At 40.6% G+C, this 17,549-nt stretch overlaps 1 protein-coding gene across 1 annotated transcript in view; it reads left to right on the plus strand.

Moving 5' to 3' along the window:
• The window catches only part of unc13a (unc-13 homolog A (C. elegans)), a 100,447-nt gene extending 83,139 nt beyond the window's left edge, over positions 1-17,308 (plus strand). Inside the window, exons 38-44 of the mRNA XM_088348900.1 lie at positions 1,509-1,565; positions 4,818-4,898; positions 7,206-7,353; positions 9,124-9,180; positions 13,160-13,252; positions 13,985-14,144; positions 15,577-17,308. Of these exons, the coding sequence (XP_088205026.1) occupies positions 1,509-1,565; positions 4,818-4,898; positions 7,206-7,353; positions 9,124-9,180; positions 13,160-13,252; positions 13,985-14,144; positions 15,577-15,865 (885 nt within the window). The 3' untranslated portion in view covers positions 15,866-17,308. The remainder of the gene's footprint in view (positions 1-1,508; positions 1,566-4,817; positions 4,899-7,205; positions 7,354-9,123; positions 9,181-13,159; positions 13,253-13,984; positions 14,145-15,576) is intronic.
• Positions 17,309-17,549: the final 241 nt, after the last annotated feature.

Consider the following 17,549-nt stretch of genomic DNA (forward strand, 5'->3'; position numbering starts at 1 on the left):
CCAGAAACCTGACTGATCTAGAGAAGATCTGTGTGGAGGAGTGGGCCAAGATCCCTCCTGCAGTGTGTGCAAACCTGGTGAAAGACTAAAGGAAACGTTTGACCTCTAATAGCAAACAAAGGCTACTATAACAAATATTAATAATCATTTTCTCAGGTGTTCAAATACTTATTTGCAGCTATATCGCAAAAATAAACTGTAAAAAATCATGCATAGTGATTTCTGGATTTTTCTTTTTAGTTTATCTCTCTCACAGCACAGACGATGACAATTTCAGACCCCTCCATGATTTCTAAGTGGGAGAAATAGCAAAATAGCAGGGTGTTCAAATACTAGCCGACTGAAAGGTGCTCAAGTACTGTAAATTCCGGACTATTGAGCGTACCTGGTTCAAAGCTGCACATGCAAATCAAAGAAAGAAACTCAACTTTTTTTTGTAAACGCCACCCTGGATTTTCACATTCATTCTTTTACATTTTTTACCACTGCGACCCTACTGAGGATAAGCGGTGCAGATAATGGAAGAATGAATGGGCTAATTATATGATTTGGCATAGTTACTCCCACTGTTTACCCGCACTTCATAGAATTTCTTGACATTCAGAGCAGTTGGCAGAAATTACATTGCATATTCACCTGCTGAGTGCCCTTGTGATGCTTTGTTTTAATTAAACGGTCCAATTCCCTGATTCACACCAGTTCCTAAGGCAGCTGCTAGATGACCTACAGGGTAAAAAAGTGTTGTGGAATGTGGATAATAACTAATTAGTATGTAGGCATCTGGTGAAGGTCGTGGGATGGCGTTGTTGCAAGAGGTCACTAGCTGATATCCTGAGAGAGCCGGGGCGGACGACCTTCGCGAGATATCTTAACTTCATTTTGAGAACACTATAAAAACCAATGTTGAACATCTGGAACTTTGAATGTGTCCCGTATGCAATAAAGCGCGTTCCCTTTTTGCCATATCTCCTTTCTGCGTATTTTTTGGAGCGATGCCAAAAATAAGCTGTATTGTAAGCTGTTCAAATGTTGGACATGGACGGGCAACTTTTTGGAATCAGGGCCCGCATTCTCTGATTCTGGAGACTCATCCAATGATTTTTTTTTTCTTCTATGAACGACATTTCCCCGCTGTTTTTCTTTTTTTAATTGAAGAGATAGACGTGAATGAGTTAGTTTTGAGGGCGGCTTCAAATGCAGCGAAATTTGAGTTTCTTCCTTAAATGTGCTCATGCGGCTTTTAATCGGATGCGCTCCGTCGTCCGGAATTAACGGTGATTTAGTTCTCTTTGGATAAGATTACATGACTGACAAGAACGTATATGGAAGACAACTATATAAGAATACCCTTTCAATTGACAATTTAAGAAAAGATTTTTTTTAAAGAAATGTGATCAATCCGACCACGATTTTCTTTGTATGTCTCCGTCTTCTTGTATCGATGGCTTTTTTGTGAGATCCCATTTCGACTTCTTTTTGTGTTTTCTGGTTTTTGTTTCTTCCTGCAGGGCACTCAGCTCATCTTTAATGCTGCCAAAGAACTGGGTCAGCTGTCTAAGCTCAAGGTACTGTCTTGTTTTTGTGTTTTTCTCTCCTTAGTCTTTGATCAGTGGTGAGAATTGCGAGCCACGTGCAAGTAGATACAGTAGGTGGTGCTACAGCTCCTGCCTCTCTGCCCTCTATTAAAAAGTCCTTGTTTTATATGTTTATTTTTGGAATTAATATTGAGCATTTTTGCACTAATGCATATTTGCACAAACCCTTACGATACCAAACTGTGTGTGACATCCTACATGCCGACATTTCTTGTTTAAATATCGTGTAAATTATAACTATAACAGTCATACCTAAGACTTATAACATTGGTAAAATGGCGGCGCCCTCTGTTGGCTGCGGCTGCATCGGCTCGCTACAACGGGTCAGGTGTATCGACATTTCGTTCTTACAAAAGAATGACAATACAAAGGAAATTATTATTATTATTATTATTATCCTCCTTGTTTTATAACCTTATCTTCTCTGTTTCTTTATCTTCTTGGTTTTTTACCTCACTGTGAATGTGTGAGACTAGAGTGTCATGCCCAATTTCGTTGTCACAATATGTTAACCCATTTTGTAACAATGACAATAAAGGTATATTCTATTCTATTCTAAACAATTTACTGCGGTCCATATTGACTGTCCATTTTATTAAAAAAAAAAAAAAACAGTCTTGATTTGTATAATGTTGAGAAAATGTATTAGTACTTATGGATTACATGTACACTTATATATGGAATTACCTTTTTTTGCCCTTTGAGAAATGAACCCCTTCCCCACCCAAAATTCCGTTCACGCTACTAAAATAAAGTTTAGCACTTGCTACCTGTGTGTTACCGCTAATTAAAAAGCATTGAAAGAAGCTTTTATTTTGTAAAATATGGAATAGTTCATGATATTGTTGTGTTCATGCTAATTAAAGAATTATTTTGCTTTAAAATCCTTTAAAAAGTTCTCATTTTGTTGGATGTTTACATTCTTATGTTTGAGTAAAGCTAGCGGTAAAATATGAATAAGCTCACGTTACGGTTGTGTTTGTGATAAACTAAGTTTTTTTTATGCTTTAAAGTAATATCAATAGAAAGATGAATTTTGTTGGATGTTTGCATTAGCGTGTTAGCGTAAAGCTAGGTGAAAAATATGAAATAGCTTACGTTACTGTTCCTGCTGTTTAAGGATTGTTTTGGAGCTTTAATTTGAACAGAAAGATGAATTTTGTTGAATTTCACGTTACTGTTGTGTTTTTGCTAACTTAAGGCTTGTTTTGATGGGTTCAAGTCATTGAAATAGAAATATTTATTCCGTTGGATGTTTACATTAGCGTGTTAGCGTAAAGCTAGCTGAAAAATATGAATAAGCTCACGTTACAGTTGTGTTTGTGATAAACTAAGGGTTTTTTATGCTTTAAAGTAATTTCAATAGAAAGATAAATTTTGTTGGATGTTTACATTAGCGTGTTAGCGTAAAGCTAGCTGAAAAATGTGAATTAGCTTATGTTACTCTTCCTGATGTTTAAGGGTTGTTTTTATGCTTTAATAAGAACAGAAATAATTTTGTTGAATTTCACGTTACTGTTTTGTTTATGCTAAATTAAGGGTTGTGTTGATGGGTTAATGCAGACCTGGGCACTCCGGTCCTGGAGGGCCATACGTCCTGACAGATTTTGAAGTTTGCTCTTCTTTAATAATAATAATAATAATAATTTCCTTTGTATTGTCATTCTTTGTAACAATGTACACAGAACGAAATGTCGATACACCTGACCCGTTGTAGCGAGCCGATGCAGCCGCAGCCAACAGAGGGCGCCGCCATTTTACCAATTAGGTATGACTCGGCCGAGGCGCGAACCAGCGACCTCCCAGTCTCAAAGCGGGCACACTACCATCTAGGCTACTGAGCTGGTATAACTCAGGTGATACAAATTATAACCTCGTTAGCAAGCTAGCAAGTGCTCGTTAACGATACTGGTGATTGGAATCACCTGTATTGGATCAGAGAAACCTCAAAAATCATGCAGAACATACGGCCCTCCAGGGCCGGAGTGCCCAGGTCTGGGTTAATGTCATTGAAATAGAAATATTCATTCTGTTGGATGTTTATATTTGCATCTTAGCTTAAAGCTAGCAGTAAAATATGAATTAGCTTACGTTACTGTTCCTGATGTTTAAGGGTTGTTTTTATGCTTTAATTTGAACAGAAAGAAGAATTTTGTTGGATGTTTACATTAGCGTGTTAGCGTAAAGCTAGATTCAAAATATGAATTAACTTACGTTACTGTTCCTGCTGTTTAAGGGTTGTTTTGGAGCTTTCATTTGAGCAGAAATCTTTCTGTTGTTGAATTTCACCTCACTGTTTTGTTTCTGCCAAATTAAAGGTTGTTTTGATGGGTTAAAGTCATTGAAATAGAAATACTGTATTCATTCTACAGGATGTCTATATTTGCGTCTTAGTGTAAAGCTAGCTGTAAGATATGATTTACCTCACGTGACTGTTCCTGCGGTTTATGCTAAATTAAGGGTTGTTTTGGTGCTTTAATTTTAGCAGAAAGATGAGTTTTGTTGATTTTACGTTACTGTTGTGTTTATGCTAAATTAAGGGTTGTTTTGATTGGTTAAAATCATTGAAACAGAAATATTCATTCTACAGGATGTCTATATTTGCGTCTTAGCGTAAAGCTAACTGCCAAATATGATTTTAACTCGTGTTCCTGTTGTGCTAATTCAGTTTATTTTTTTCATATTTTAAAATAATTTAAATATGAACGCTTATTTTGTCAGGTGTGTACATCCGCATTTTAGCGTAAAGTGGATTTAAAATACATATTAGCTCATGCTACTTTTATGCTTATGCTAATTTAAGGACTGTTTTGATGGTTTAAAATCATTGATTGGAACACTCATTTTGCTGGATATTTACATTTTGTGTAAAGATAGATTAGTTCATGTTGCTGTTGTGTTTATGCTGATTTAACGATCGTTTCGATGGTTTAAAATAGAAACCCGAATTTTGTTGGATGTTTACACCCGCATGGTGTCGTAAAGCTAGCCGTGAAATATAGATTAGCTCATGTTACTGTTGTATTGATGGCATTTGAAGGTTTGTTTTGGTTAAAATCATTTTGCATGTTAGCGTGAAGCTAGCAATTTTAAAGCTTGATAGGAGTTGCAGTCATGCCGTTTTATATTTTTGATTGTTATTTCACAGAACTGTTGGCTAACAACTAAGCTTAGCTAAGTGTTGAATCAATGTAAATAACAGAGTCATACTCATCGTTGCAGGAGCACATGGTCCGCGAAGAGGCTAAAGCGCTATCGCCCAAGCAGTGTGCTGTCATAGAACTGGCCCTGGACACGATCAAGGTAGGAATACACGCACTTTCCTATGACAGAGGTCGGGAACCATTTTGACTCAAAGAGCCGTAAAAGAAAAATGTATTAATTTCATTTTGGGAAAGAGCCACACCATATATTATGAGACAAATTTACTAAATTGCTAAACCCGCGCCCCAGACAATAGCTTAGTCTTTAGCACATTTATTTTTGATGATTTGAAAAAAATTATGAAAAGAGAATAATGCCACAGCCCGTGTCCCAAAATCAACAAACATATCACTTTAAACTTGTCTCTTTCTTGCAATTACTCAAGATCGGTTAAACTCATTTTGACCCTTTTTTTTTCATACATATTGGTTTTCAAAACCAGTTATTTTGTAAAAACGTCACAACATTCTGCAAACAGGGAGCCTGACCTTTGGCGCAGACGGTGTAGGGCGAAAGATGGTAGGGAGTGCTTGCACTTTTTGCATAGCTCCACCCATCCCTCCCACTCGCCCAATCAAATCACTTTAAGTTATCTTCCGGTGTTTTGGCGTATTTAGTTTGTTCTGTGGATTTTATCATAAGGGATCTGAACACAGATTATATAGTGAGCTTTTATATAAAGGATTCTTTAGCGTTGTACAGCCAAAACGAGTTTTTTTTTGTGTGACACCTTGACTGTAAATTGTAGTGAAAAACGTGCCCTATATATTCTGCGAAGTACTGCTTCGTAATTCGGTTTTGGTTTGCTTTGCGCGTATCTGAACAGGATTAATGGCTCAAGTTTTAAACGAGATGGAGAAAATTTGCATGCGATCAAATTTGTCTCTGAGCCACAGGTACTCATAGAAAGAGCCATATCTGGCTCGCGAGCCATAGGTTCCCGAACCCTGTCCTATGACATTGAAGCTCATTTCGGATTACTGATGTAATTTCCGTAAATCGAGGCACAAGTGAAGCAGGAATAACTAAATAAACTCTCAGCCCGACCGATTCGATCCGTATGAGCAGACGATGGATATGTAGTTGAATCGCTGCAAATAGAAAATATTGAATAAAGGTTAAGTGTCCTGTGGTGAGGACCATGTATGTGAAAAATCAGGCAGCGAGGGGCATTATTCTTCAAAGAGACAGGTGTGGTTTACTTTATTTATCGCCTCTAAGTTAAACTACGTAGTTACCTAATTTGTTACCTAATTTACCTTTGTGACTATTGTAAAATTCTGACTATAAGCCGCGACTTCATTCCCAAGCTTTCAACCCTGCGGCTTATGTAAAGATGCTGCCAATTCATGCATTTTTTCTAACGGCCACTAGGGGTGCCAGAGCGGCAAAGGTAAGCGTGAGACAGGTGGAATATATGTCGAGGAAGACCTAAGTTTAATGAAACTTTGCGCTTTGTGCATAACTAAAACTAGCATGAATAGGTGTCAATCGAAAGGGGAGCGCTAACTACCATAATGGGAATCGTATCACGAGTGTGTTTATTTGTAAACGCAAAAAAAGTGACGAAACGAAAGGATTTAAAGAAGCAACAAGCAGAAATGTTTAAGGCAGATTTCTATTTACCATATTTTAATAAAACTCTTTCTGTGTACCATCTTTTTTTGTAAATATCTCATGTTTCAATGTGGGCACAAGCAGCTTATAGTCAGGTGCGGCTTATGTGTGTACAACATGTTTTTTTCCTTTAAAAATGTACTGGGCGCGGCTTGTAATCAGGTGCGCTCTATGGTCTGTCATTTACGGTACATAAAAATGTAAAATGTTATTATTTTTTTTCATTTTTTTTCGGCCCCTGTTTGCATTTTCTTTCGGCACATTAGTATATTTTATATTCGTAATCGCTATCTAACGATATGGTTGCCACTATTTTGAATGATCCAAAAATACGGGATGTAAACAACCTGGGGGAGAGTGGTAAACTGAGCCTCTGAAAACGGCTTCAGGTGTGCGGGAGCACATCACCGAGACCGGACGGGAACACAAATTGGATGATTTCCCATGGCACACCAAACAATATCTCGCTGGTGTGTCGCAGGACAGTGGTTGAAAAACACTGATCTTTTCGTGTCTTTTTTTTCCTTCTCAGTTAAGCCATTTTATTTTTGGTTAATTTCAATTTTTGAACCAGAATTCGGAACCATTATCTCCTCCACTGCACCCTGGTCTTCCAGGAAGGAGGATTACCACTTCTCAAGGTTTCTTATTTTCCTCATGTTGAGGTTTTTGAGATTTTCCTTGCCTGCCTGTTGGTTCAAGATCAGGGGATGGTGTCTTTGCAACCTGTGCAGTCCTTTGAGGGTGTCACAAAGAAATGGGACTTGACCTGACTCTGTTGTTTTTCAGCAATATTTCCACGCTGGCGGCGTGGGCCTAAAAAAGACCTTCTTGGAGAAGAGCCCCGACCTTTTGTCCCTTCACTACGCTCTTTCCCTCTACACGCAAGCCACAGACAAACTCATCAAGACATTCGTCCAGTCGCAGAATGCACAAGGTCATTACTTTTGCATGTTATCCCTTTTCTGGTCCGCAGTAACTTTCAGCTTTCGGTTTGCCATTCGAGTGTTTCCCAAACGCTTGTTCTAAAAACAGCATCTTTTAACCAGATCGACAGAAGAGAAACTAGGTTACTCGGCTGCATGCCCATTTATGGAGTCTGCGGTTTAAAATTATACAAAAAAAATATCCCTTCCCTTGTTGTTTTTAGTTTAGCCTATCAGAAATTACTGATATACATTCACAGCAGAAATGCTGGCGTTAAACTATAAGCCAGGGGTCTCAAATGACCTGGAGGGCCACCTGAGATAGGGTCTGGGTAAGGTTGGCCCACCAAAATGTTCTTGTAAAAATATTCCACTGTTCTCAACGTATGTCGGCCCAGAGATGGATGGGTGCCACCAGGCTGTACTTGCCCAAGACACAACTCAGGAAATGGTGCCCCTACCACCCTAGTGGTTAAGGGATCCAACCAACCAACAGACTAACCATGTTTCCATAGTGCAGTGGTTGGCAAACTTGCGTAACACGCAGAAGGTCCCTGGTTTAAGACCGTGTAGAAACATGTTGGCCTGGAGAGGGATGGGTGCCACCAGGCTGTACTTGCCCAAGACACACAACAGGAAATGTTCCCCTTACAAACCTAGTGGTTAAGGGACCCAACGTGAAAAGTCCCCGGTTCAGACCGGGTCGAAACAAATATTGGCCTGGAGAGGGATGGGTGCCACAAGGCTGTTACATACGTTATAATCATTTTGTTTCCTAAATCTATTATTGTGAAGTGTTTAGACCGTAGATTTCAAACATGCAGCCTGCGAACCGGATCAGGCAAGACAAGGGTTTTGTGCTGGCCTGCGAGAATATGCAAAGAAGCACACGAGAAAAATGATTTGCCGTTTACAATATGTCCACTGGATGCTGCCAAATCCAGGCACCTCAAACAAAGCAACAGAAGCCGATTTTCTCTTTCTCTGACACTATTTCCCTCTTACACTCACTCTCTTTTTCACACTCTTTCCCACACTTTTTTTCTCTTCCGCTTTCTCACACACCTGCCTTTCTCATGCTTTTTCTCTCCCCCTCTGTCTCTTTATTTTTCTCATTTTTCCTTCTTTCAACACTCCCTCTTTTTCTCACTCACACTCTCTCACTTTCTCGTTTGGTCTCTTTTTTTCACCTTCTCTTGTGTCTCTTCTGTCTTTTACACCCTCCCTTTCTGTCTTTTTTAATCTTGTGTTCCCCTAATATTTCTCTCTCTCTTTCTACCTGTCAGTCTTTCCCTCTTGCACTGTCTCTCTCTTTCAGTCTTTCTCACTCTCATTCTCACATACTATTTCATCCCTTGCTCTTTCACTCTGACACATTCTCCCTCTTTCACTATCTTTTCCTTCTCTACTCCTGTCTTTCTCTTCTCTTTTTCCTTCTGTCTTTCTCTATTTCTCGCTCCCTTTCTATTGCTCTTTTCTTTCCTTTCCTTTCCCTTTCTCTTGTTCTCCCTCCCTCCCCCTCTCTCTCTTTATATCCCCCTCTTTCTTTCTCTTTAATCTTCTAGTAGAGCCCTGTTTTCCTACTATTTGGTGAGTTTGGCACCCCCTGGTTTAGACAGTCAAGGGAACGGGAAGCTTTAGCTTCTCCCTATCAGCTCTTTTTTTTTCTTTTGGTTTTCTGGACTGAACAGAAGGTAAAAATGTCAATCGATGTCAATGCTTTTCTTGTCTTTTTTTCTCTGTGCACACCCTCCTTCCGCCTCCCCCCTTCATTGGGCCAGTATTCAGCGGCAAGGGGGTGCGCTTCACCAGTAGTGAGGATGTTTACCCAGAAAAGGGTACGTTGCAAGATTCGGGCCAATATAGGATGACCAAAAAGCATCCGACGTCCCCTGCACTTCCATTTCTCCACAACTTCACCATTGCCTGCTTAGAGTGACAATATTTCCCCTTTTCTATTTTCCTTGGTGGGCTTTTCCCCTGTTTTTTGACTGCATCGCGAGCGTTGAGAACTTGTATGAGATCGTGCATGCGAAGTATGCGCTGATGTCCGTATGAATGTACACGATACATACTACTTCGGTATGTATGAGGAGATAATAAGCATGATGCGCGGACATCAGAGGACAATGATGCGATGCAGCATGATGTCGACACGAAAAGACGCGACCGAAAGGCGATGCAATCGTTTAAAAAAAGAAATTCTTGTGGGAAAGTTTGTTACTTTGTTATAAATGGTAAATGGTCTTCATTTATATAGCGCTTTGTAAGTCAATGAAGACCTCCCAAAGCGCTTTACAATGTGCTTCACACTTACCCATTCACACACACACTCACACACCAATAGGGAGGCAGCCATGCAAGGCGCCTACCTGCTTATTGGGGGCATGAGGGATTCAGTGTCTTGCCCAAGGACACTTCGACATATAACACAGAGGAGTCGGAAAATCGAACCTGCGACTTCTTGATTATTTCAGTCTCTGGAGCAAGGATCGAGATCCATTTTGGGCCAAAGAGCCATTAAAGCATATTTTTTTAAAGAGAGAGAGAGACACACACTATATATTTTGAGACACAATTCAACAAAACTGCCAAAACTGGACAAAAACTAATTGTTCAGCACATTCTATTTCACTTCACGGTGATTTTTGATAAAAACCTATGAAATAATAATACCAGAGACTGTCACTTACCAATATAATACCACTTAAAATTCTTAAGTGTTGAGGCTCCTTTTGACTATAATTTCTGTCCTACATATACTGGAACGAACCCTTTGTTTCGGCTCTGCGTGTATCAATTAAATAATGTCGCAAGTTCAATTTGATCTACGAGCCATAGTTACTCATGAAAGGAGCCATATATGGCCCGAGAGCCATAGATTCATGACCCCTGATCTAGAGTGTCTGCCTGAATGTCGTAATAAGACTCAAATCATTGAAATATATGCAGGATATCCATTATTTAATTACTGCAAGACAGAAACAGTCATGTGCTATTACGAGCACTACATTTTTTACCATTAATGTTTTGGCTAAAAATTGGGCTTATTTTGAAGTTATTTTTACTCTTTTTAAATCGAATTACCCAATCTAACAGATGGTAGGATGTTTCCCCTCATTTTAATATTTTTTTTAAAAATAAGAAATATTGAGAAAAAAACAAAACATCTCGGACATTTAAGTGCTAGAAAAAGAAACGGACAACAAACTAGTAAAAGTACTGAGAAATTAAATAACAAGTTCAGCGGACTTAGAGTAAAGTGGCTGCGGCTTATGAAAAATGAAGCGCTTGTTTTTTTGCTTTATAGAGCCCTTTTCGTGTAAGTAAACAACCATGCTGCGCGTGCATTGTTAAAGCAGAAGGGCAGAATTCATGTAAGTTTATAGCAGCCCATTGACATCAAAAGATCCTGGATCTTAGATGGGAACAACTCAAAATAGCATAAATTTGATGCTGGATTTCTTCCTTTAAAGGTAATGGAAAAATTGGCCTTGAAAGAGCTTGAAAAGTGCTTGGATTTGGCATGAAAAAAACAAATACTAAAAGCATCATACATTTAATTTCTGATCTTAGCTGTACCATGGAGTAGAGCAGTCCAGATGGACTCTTGCTGCTGCGCTCATGGGTCTTGGGAGTTGGCGGCGACGGCGACAATCCAATAATCCTTCGTGGGGAGTCGGTGATAGCCGAACGGCGAGAACATGCCGGGAACACTTTGCCGGCAAACTCCCACGGACGACTTGTTCGGTGGGCGGACGGCTGAAACAAACACACATGCAGGCTGCGGCTAAGGAACTCATTAAAATAGTGCAGATTCTCTTCCATCTGCCGTTGTAGCCTCCTGGAATCGGGCAAGGCGATAACCGGTGATGCTTTCGTTTGGCTAAGGAAGAAGTCTCTTAGACTGTTCTCTTGAGTGGAGAACAGTTAAAAGGGGTAGTGGCTAGGGGAGAGGAGTCCCTAATAACTCCAGCTGTGCTACGTTAGCGAAAGCCAGCGGTGTCCTCCGGACTGGGGACAAGAGCAACTGATGATTTTCTGGGCTGTGTTGATGACACTATGTAGGGTTTTCTGGTCTGCTGTCTCCTCTCCACTGTAACTCTGTAGAAGGACACCAGCAGCTGCTTTTCTAGAGCACTGTCCCAACGTTGGGTCATAACTGGGTCCTTCCTTCTACAGATCTGGTTTCAGCCCTGGACACCTAGGAATTTAGAAATAGACTTGCTCTACACACTTGATGATGAGTGGAGCAGTGTCAGTGTTTTCACTTGAATGCATTTCCTGGTGTTCCGCAAGTGTTTTGTTTTTTTCCAAACACCACATTGTTAGGGTCTCCAACTTCTCCTTGTATGCAGCTTCATCCCAATAAGAGACGAGGTCGACTTTGGTGGTATCAAGGGCGAATTTAACGATTGCCCTTGTGAGGTGTAGCGGGGGGAAACAGGGAGCTCAGCACACATCTTTGGGTGGAGCTAGTGTTTAACATTAAGGTGAGAGGGACGCGGTGTCCAAGTTTCGGACTGGCGGTGCTTTAAAAGTCCATACTCCAGTGGCAGATGGAAGAGAGAGCCCTAAGGGAGGAGAGTTTCTTCAACAGGATCTCTGGGATAAATGTGTTGAACGGCAAGCCAGAGTCCAGGTCGAGCATCCTTACGTAGCTTCCAAGGTGCTGAAGTTGTTTCAGGTTTATGAGCATTTAACACTGTCGCGACTGAGATAAGCTACCTAAAAGCTTTGACCAAATAAGCAGAGATTCCAACAAATTAGGACTTAAACTCTTTGAAGTTGCAAGAGCCTGGGAAAGAACCCAGGTTTCGGTTTGTAAATTTAGAAGCTTTCGAGCACGGGTGTCAAACGTGCAGCCCATGAGCTGGATCAGGCCCGCCAAGAGTTTTAATCCAACCCGCAAGACAACACCCAGAGAAGCACAAGGGAAAAACAAAGCTGCATCTTGAAATATGTCCACTCACAAAGCAACTGGAGCCATATTACTTTCTCTTTTTATCTCTTTTCTGACACGCTATATATATTTTTCTCTTTCTTTTATTTCTGTTTTTCCTTTTCACTTTTTTACTCTATTTTTCACTGTCTCTCTCCCTCCCTCTCTCTCGTTCTCCTTCTTTTGTTCTCTCTTTCTCACTCTATTTCCAACTTTTTTTTTTTCCTCTTTCTCTTGTTCACTTTCTGCTTCTTCTTTTTTTCTTTAATCTACTAGTCTGGCCCCCGTATGGCTCTTAGCTAAAATGAGTTTGACACCCCTGCTTTATAGACTGAGCTAATCAGAATTCATCCCTAATCCAGCCTTTGATTCAGGTCTACAGCTTCGATGTTTTTTCTCAAATACAATTTTAAAGCCAAAGAAATGGGATACGGGTCTCATGACCTGGAGCAGAGCACGCGAGAAGAACCTGAATGAGACGGAAGCTGTTTAACTTAGTAGCAGGTTTTTTTCCCCACGTTGCATGTTTAGGTGAGGTGTCAACTCGGTTCTCCCTGAACGTGACCATCTTTTGACCGCCTGACCCTACACACCTTGCAACTATGCGTGGGCCCCATTATTCAAACTGAAGAAAATCTGAATATGGAACAGGAGGGCGCATTCATAGCAGCTTTAATCCGTTCACGCCACAAAACTCTGCTTGGAGTCTTCCTCTAACATAATCATCATCACAATCATTTGTCCATTCCTGATCCATTACGATGGAATTGGTTCACCGTTTTGGTCAGATTTGACTCATTGAGGAGGAGACTTGAAGCAGAGGTAGATAATGAGAGTAAAACCTGATTTTTTTTCCCTTTTGACTGCCCGAACAGGCTCAGGTGTGGACGATGCAGTTGGGGAAGTGTCCATCCATGTGGAGATCTTCACTCACCCCAACACTGGCGAGCACAAGGTCACCGTAAAAGGTATTGACTGTTTTCTTGTACTCGAGATCATGAGGAATCGTCGTCATGGAGATCATCTGCGAATCATTTCAATGATTGGATTTGATTGCTTGAACTTTGCAAATTGGAGAACTTCCCTAGGAGCTGAGTTGATTGGATGTCAATATGTAGTTTTGTGGGCAGCACGGCGGCGCAGTGGTTAGCGCGTGTACGGCACAGTTCTAAGGTCTTGGCAACCTCCTGTGTGGGTTCAAATCCAGCTACCGGACTTCCTGTGTGGAGTTTGTATGTTCTCCCCGTGCTTGCGTGGGTTTCCTCCGGGCACTCCGGTTTCCTCCCACATTCCAAAGACATGCATTTCAGGTGGATTGGCCGGTCCAAATTGTCTCTAGGTGTGAATGAGCGAGTTGTCTGTCCCTGTGTGCCCTGCGATTGGCTGGCAACCAGTTCAGGGTGTCCCCTGCCCACTGCCCGATGATTACCCCAGCACTCCTGTGACCCTACTGAGGATAAGCGGTGCAGCTAATGAGATGAGATGTAGTTTTGTTAAGGACCCAATACTAGAACTTACACGTCTTAACTCAACAAACTACAGAAGTTCAACTGACCAACAAATAATCTAGTAAATGACTCGAAGTTGACCATTATAGTAGTAAATCACGTCTTAAAACATAAGGTGTGAAACATGCAGGGCCAGGGGCTGAATAGGGTCCGCCAAGAGGTTTACAATGTAACTCGTCTTCTTTCCAACAGTGGTGGCCGCCAACGACCTGAGGTGGCAGACGCAGGGAATATTCCGTCCGTTTGTGGAAGTGTTCATCATCGGCCCTCACCTCAGTGACAAGAAGCGCAAATACGCCACCAAGTCCAAGAACAACAGCTGGGCGCCCAAATACAACGAAACCTTCACTTTGTAAGCCTAATTTGTTCTACACTGATACCTCTTCATACGATATCGAATTGTTCGAGAAGGATGCTCTTAACTCGAATTGATCGGGTAATGAGTGAATTTTATGAACTGATTATGGTCATAAGAATACGGTGACTTCCTGAGCTGTGACTTCATGTGAACAGCAGCACCCTAGCAAGCCAGTCACCATACTGGTTTACATGTACTGTAAATAAGTCGAAAAGGATTTGAGTGTTTTAAGCAAAGTTTTGGTAATTTTTGTGGAGAATACTTTGGAGTTGTGTTACAGAGTGGGTGCAGCAATGGTAAAACAAATGGTAAGCAGGCAAAATGGTGGAAACAGGCCAATATAACAATCCAGGAGTTAACAGGGGCTAAACCAATCAGGACATAGCACGTTGGCATTGCAAGAAATGGCTAATTGGGACTGATCGGCGGATAAATGAGAGGCTGGCCGACCAAAACCATGCAGTAAGCAGCCAGTACAACCAGAAGCCAACAGCTACAATCATACCCGGCTAGCAAAAAAAAACAAAAAACAATTAGCACAGCAGGCTAGCCAGCTAGCTGATTGATAATAGGGCTAACCTGCGCGCTGACATAAGAGCTATCTAGACAATATTCTATTAATCTCAAGACACACGATGAAAAAAAACAAGTCATATACACATACCTTAAAAGGAGGCAAAGGCAAAAAAGAACACATGCTGTACAAGATGGCAGATAATCTTACCGCACAAAGTTTGAGATCATCTATGCAGACGTCTCCCAAGCGACATAGTAAGCAAAGTTCCAAATACTTAGAGCAAAATAAGCACTAGGCATTCGCTGATTGCTACATTATTTTGGTCTTTGTTGACTTGCGGTGACGTTATAGCTTTAGGGGATATTAGACTGAACTACTTTGAAAATTATTCTTCTAGATACAAGGCGCATGGAATATTTTGATACTTTTGTAATCTCCCACTAGCAAATTCTCGTATTTTTAAATGCGCATACTCGTATGCTTGTCTGTGATTTAAGGCGGCTGCAGAAGAGGGCACCCACGCCCGATAATCAGGTGCGCCCTGTGTAGTGTTAAATACAGAAATAAAACTAGCGCCTTTAACACAGAGCGCCCTATGGTTGGGAAACTACAGTACCCAGTAATAATGTGTTAATCATTTCACAAACACAAGTCACACCTGAGTATATGTCGCACCCCCTGCCAAACTGAGAAAAAACTGCGAGTTATAACCTGAAAAATACAGTAGTTTTTAATTCTTGGATATCATTACATGAGCAATTCGCACTACAAGCACAATCCTGAAACTATTTAGACTCATATGTAGAGGGCCCACTGTACCTTGAAAATCTGGTGTCTAGAAGTGCTGGTATGAAGAGGTACCACTGTATTTTCCGACGGTTTTCAAATATCTATTATTTCTCTGGTCAGCACCCTGAGCAGCGAGGTGGGCCCCGAGTGCTACGAGCTGCAAGTGTGCGTGAAGGATTACTGTTTTGCCCGCGAGGACCGCACGGTGGGCATGGCGGTGCTGCAACTGAAGGACGTGGCCCCCAAAGGCAGCGCCGCCTGCTGGCTGCCGCTGGGAAAGCGCATCCACATGGACGAGACGGGCCTGACCGTCCTGCGAATCCTGTCGCAACGGAACAACGACGACGTGGCAAAAGAGTTCGTCAAGCTCAAGTCTGACCAGCGCTCGGCCGAGGAAGGACGCGGATAAGCCCCGGAAACTTCTTTACCATACAAACGGCGTCGGCCATCTTTGCCGTCGAGAATAATTCCGGGACTGGCGTCGGAAAACGCGTATGTTCAGAGGCGCTTTGAGGTACGAGTGGTTTGAATACACGTTTTTACTATGCATAGAGATATTCGTGTACGTTTAAATCATGGGTGTTCAAACTACCGTCCGGGGGCCGTTCGTAGCAAGGGTCTTCAACGTGGTGCCAGTAGGCATCGTGTAGATCCCTAAGAACACCTGAGTAGCATGCGGACAGGTGCTGAAAATAGTTTACCAGTAATGGGTCATTGTGATTTTTCCAGGAGGTTTAACTTCTAATTACAATTTGAAATACGAGGGATTGATTATTTATATATATATATATATATATATATATATATATATATGTTTTTCAGGGCAAATAACAGATATTTGGAGCCAATATTAATTTTCCGTAAAAGTTAAAAAATTGGCAGAAGAAATGTTTAATACTGCAAAAAGAAACAATAAAAGTTAAATTGCTTTCCAAAACTCTTTAGTAAATAAATTAGGTTGAGCAGCAACTTGTCTAAAAAGGTACATTAAAAACCTTAAAAGCTCCTTGAAACGTTTCTAAAATAGCTTAAAAAAATAAAATACAATACAACATGACTTGAATTAACTTAAAACAAAAAGTGCAACGGAGCTCACAAATTGAAAAGTGTGGGCACTCCAGATTGAAGAATTAATGTTATGATAAGAGCTCATCACTTCCACTTTAGTGTGCTTTTTCTGCTCTCTCAAAATTACAATCACACGCTTGATTGACGAACGAATGTTATAGTAAGAGCCAATTCATCAGCCTCCACCGGAACGTACTTCTCTAAAACTAGTTAACTACACTTTACACCAATCAGGTGGCAATCTTTTTCCAATTTAATGAAACGCGCACCCAGTTTAATATGCATTTATAAAATAGAAACTAAGTTTAGCCAAATACCTTGAAAGGTAAACAGTTAAAAAACTAAAACGGGACTAAACAGCTAGCTAGATAGGAGGCCGAAGTTTTTCTTTGACTCGGAAAAAGAGACAATGTAAGCTAAATAGCTTGCCAAAAAATGTAAAAATCTAGCCAGATAGCTAGCTAAAAACAGGAATTTAATTTGTTGTCTATCCTATAAAATAAATTGATAAAAAGATTAATAAATACATCTGTTTAATACATTAATAGATTCCCATTCTATTCTTTTAATTGCATAAAAGTATTTATCAATACATCAGTGATTTATTTTTTGTCCAACTGGCATTTACGCATTTGAATTTCTAATAACAAATTGTGTAAATATTGTGTTTTTACTCGGTTAATTATTGAAAATAGGGTTAAATCAGAGATGTCAGACTCAGGGGCCACATAGTAGAAAAGGAACTCTTGGGGCCGGACGAGTAGATCAAAGGGAGAGAAAGAGTGAGTAAAAGAAAAAAAAAACAGGTGGGAAGAGAAAAAGAGAAAGGAAGAGAGAAGAGGAAAATAAAAGAAAGAGGGGAGAAAAAAGATGAAAATATGGACAATGTGGGGAGTGAGAGAGTGACAGAGAGAGAAAAAATACATCTACAGTGCTTTTGGGGTGGCACCTGGCTTTATTTAAAACTACACCCCGTATTTTGCCTTTTTCTCTTGATCTTCTCTCAGCCTTGTCTCACGGGCCGG

This window comes from Urocampus carinirostris, chromosome 12 (assembly GCF_059441175.1).
Source record: "Urocampus carinirostris isolate Australia breed hairy pipefish chromosome 12, RoL_Ucar_1.0, whole genome shotgun sequence".
Classification (NCBI taxonomy): Eukaryota; Metazoa; Chordata; class Actinopteri; order Syngnathiformes; family Syngnathidae; genus Urocampus; species Urocampus carinirostris.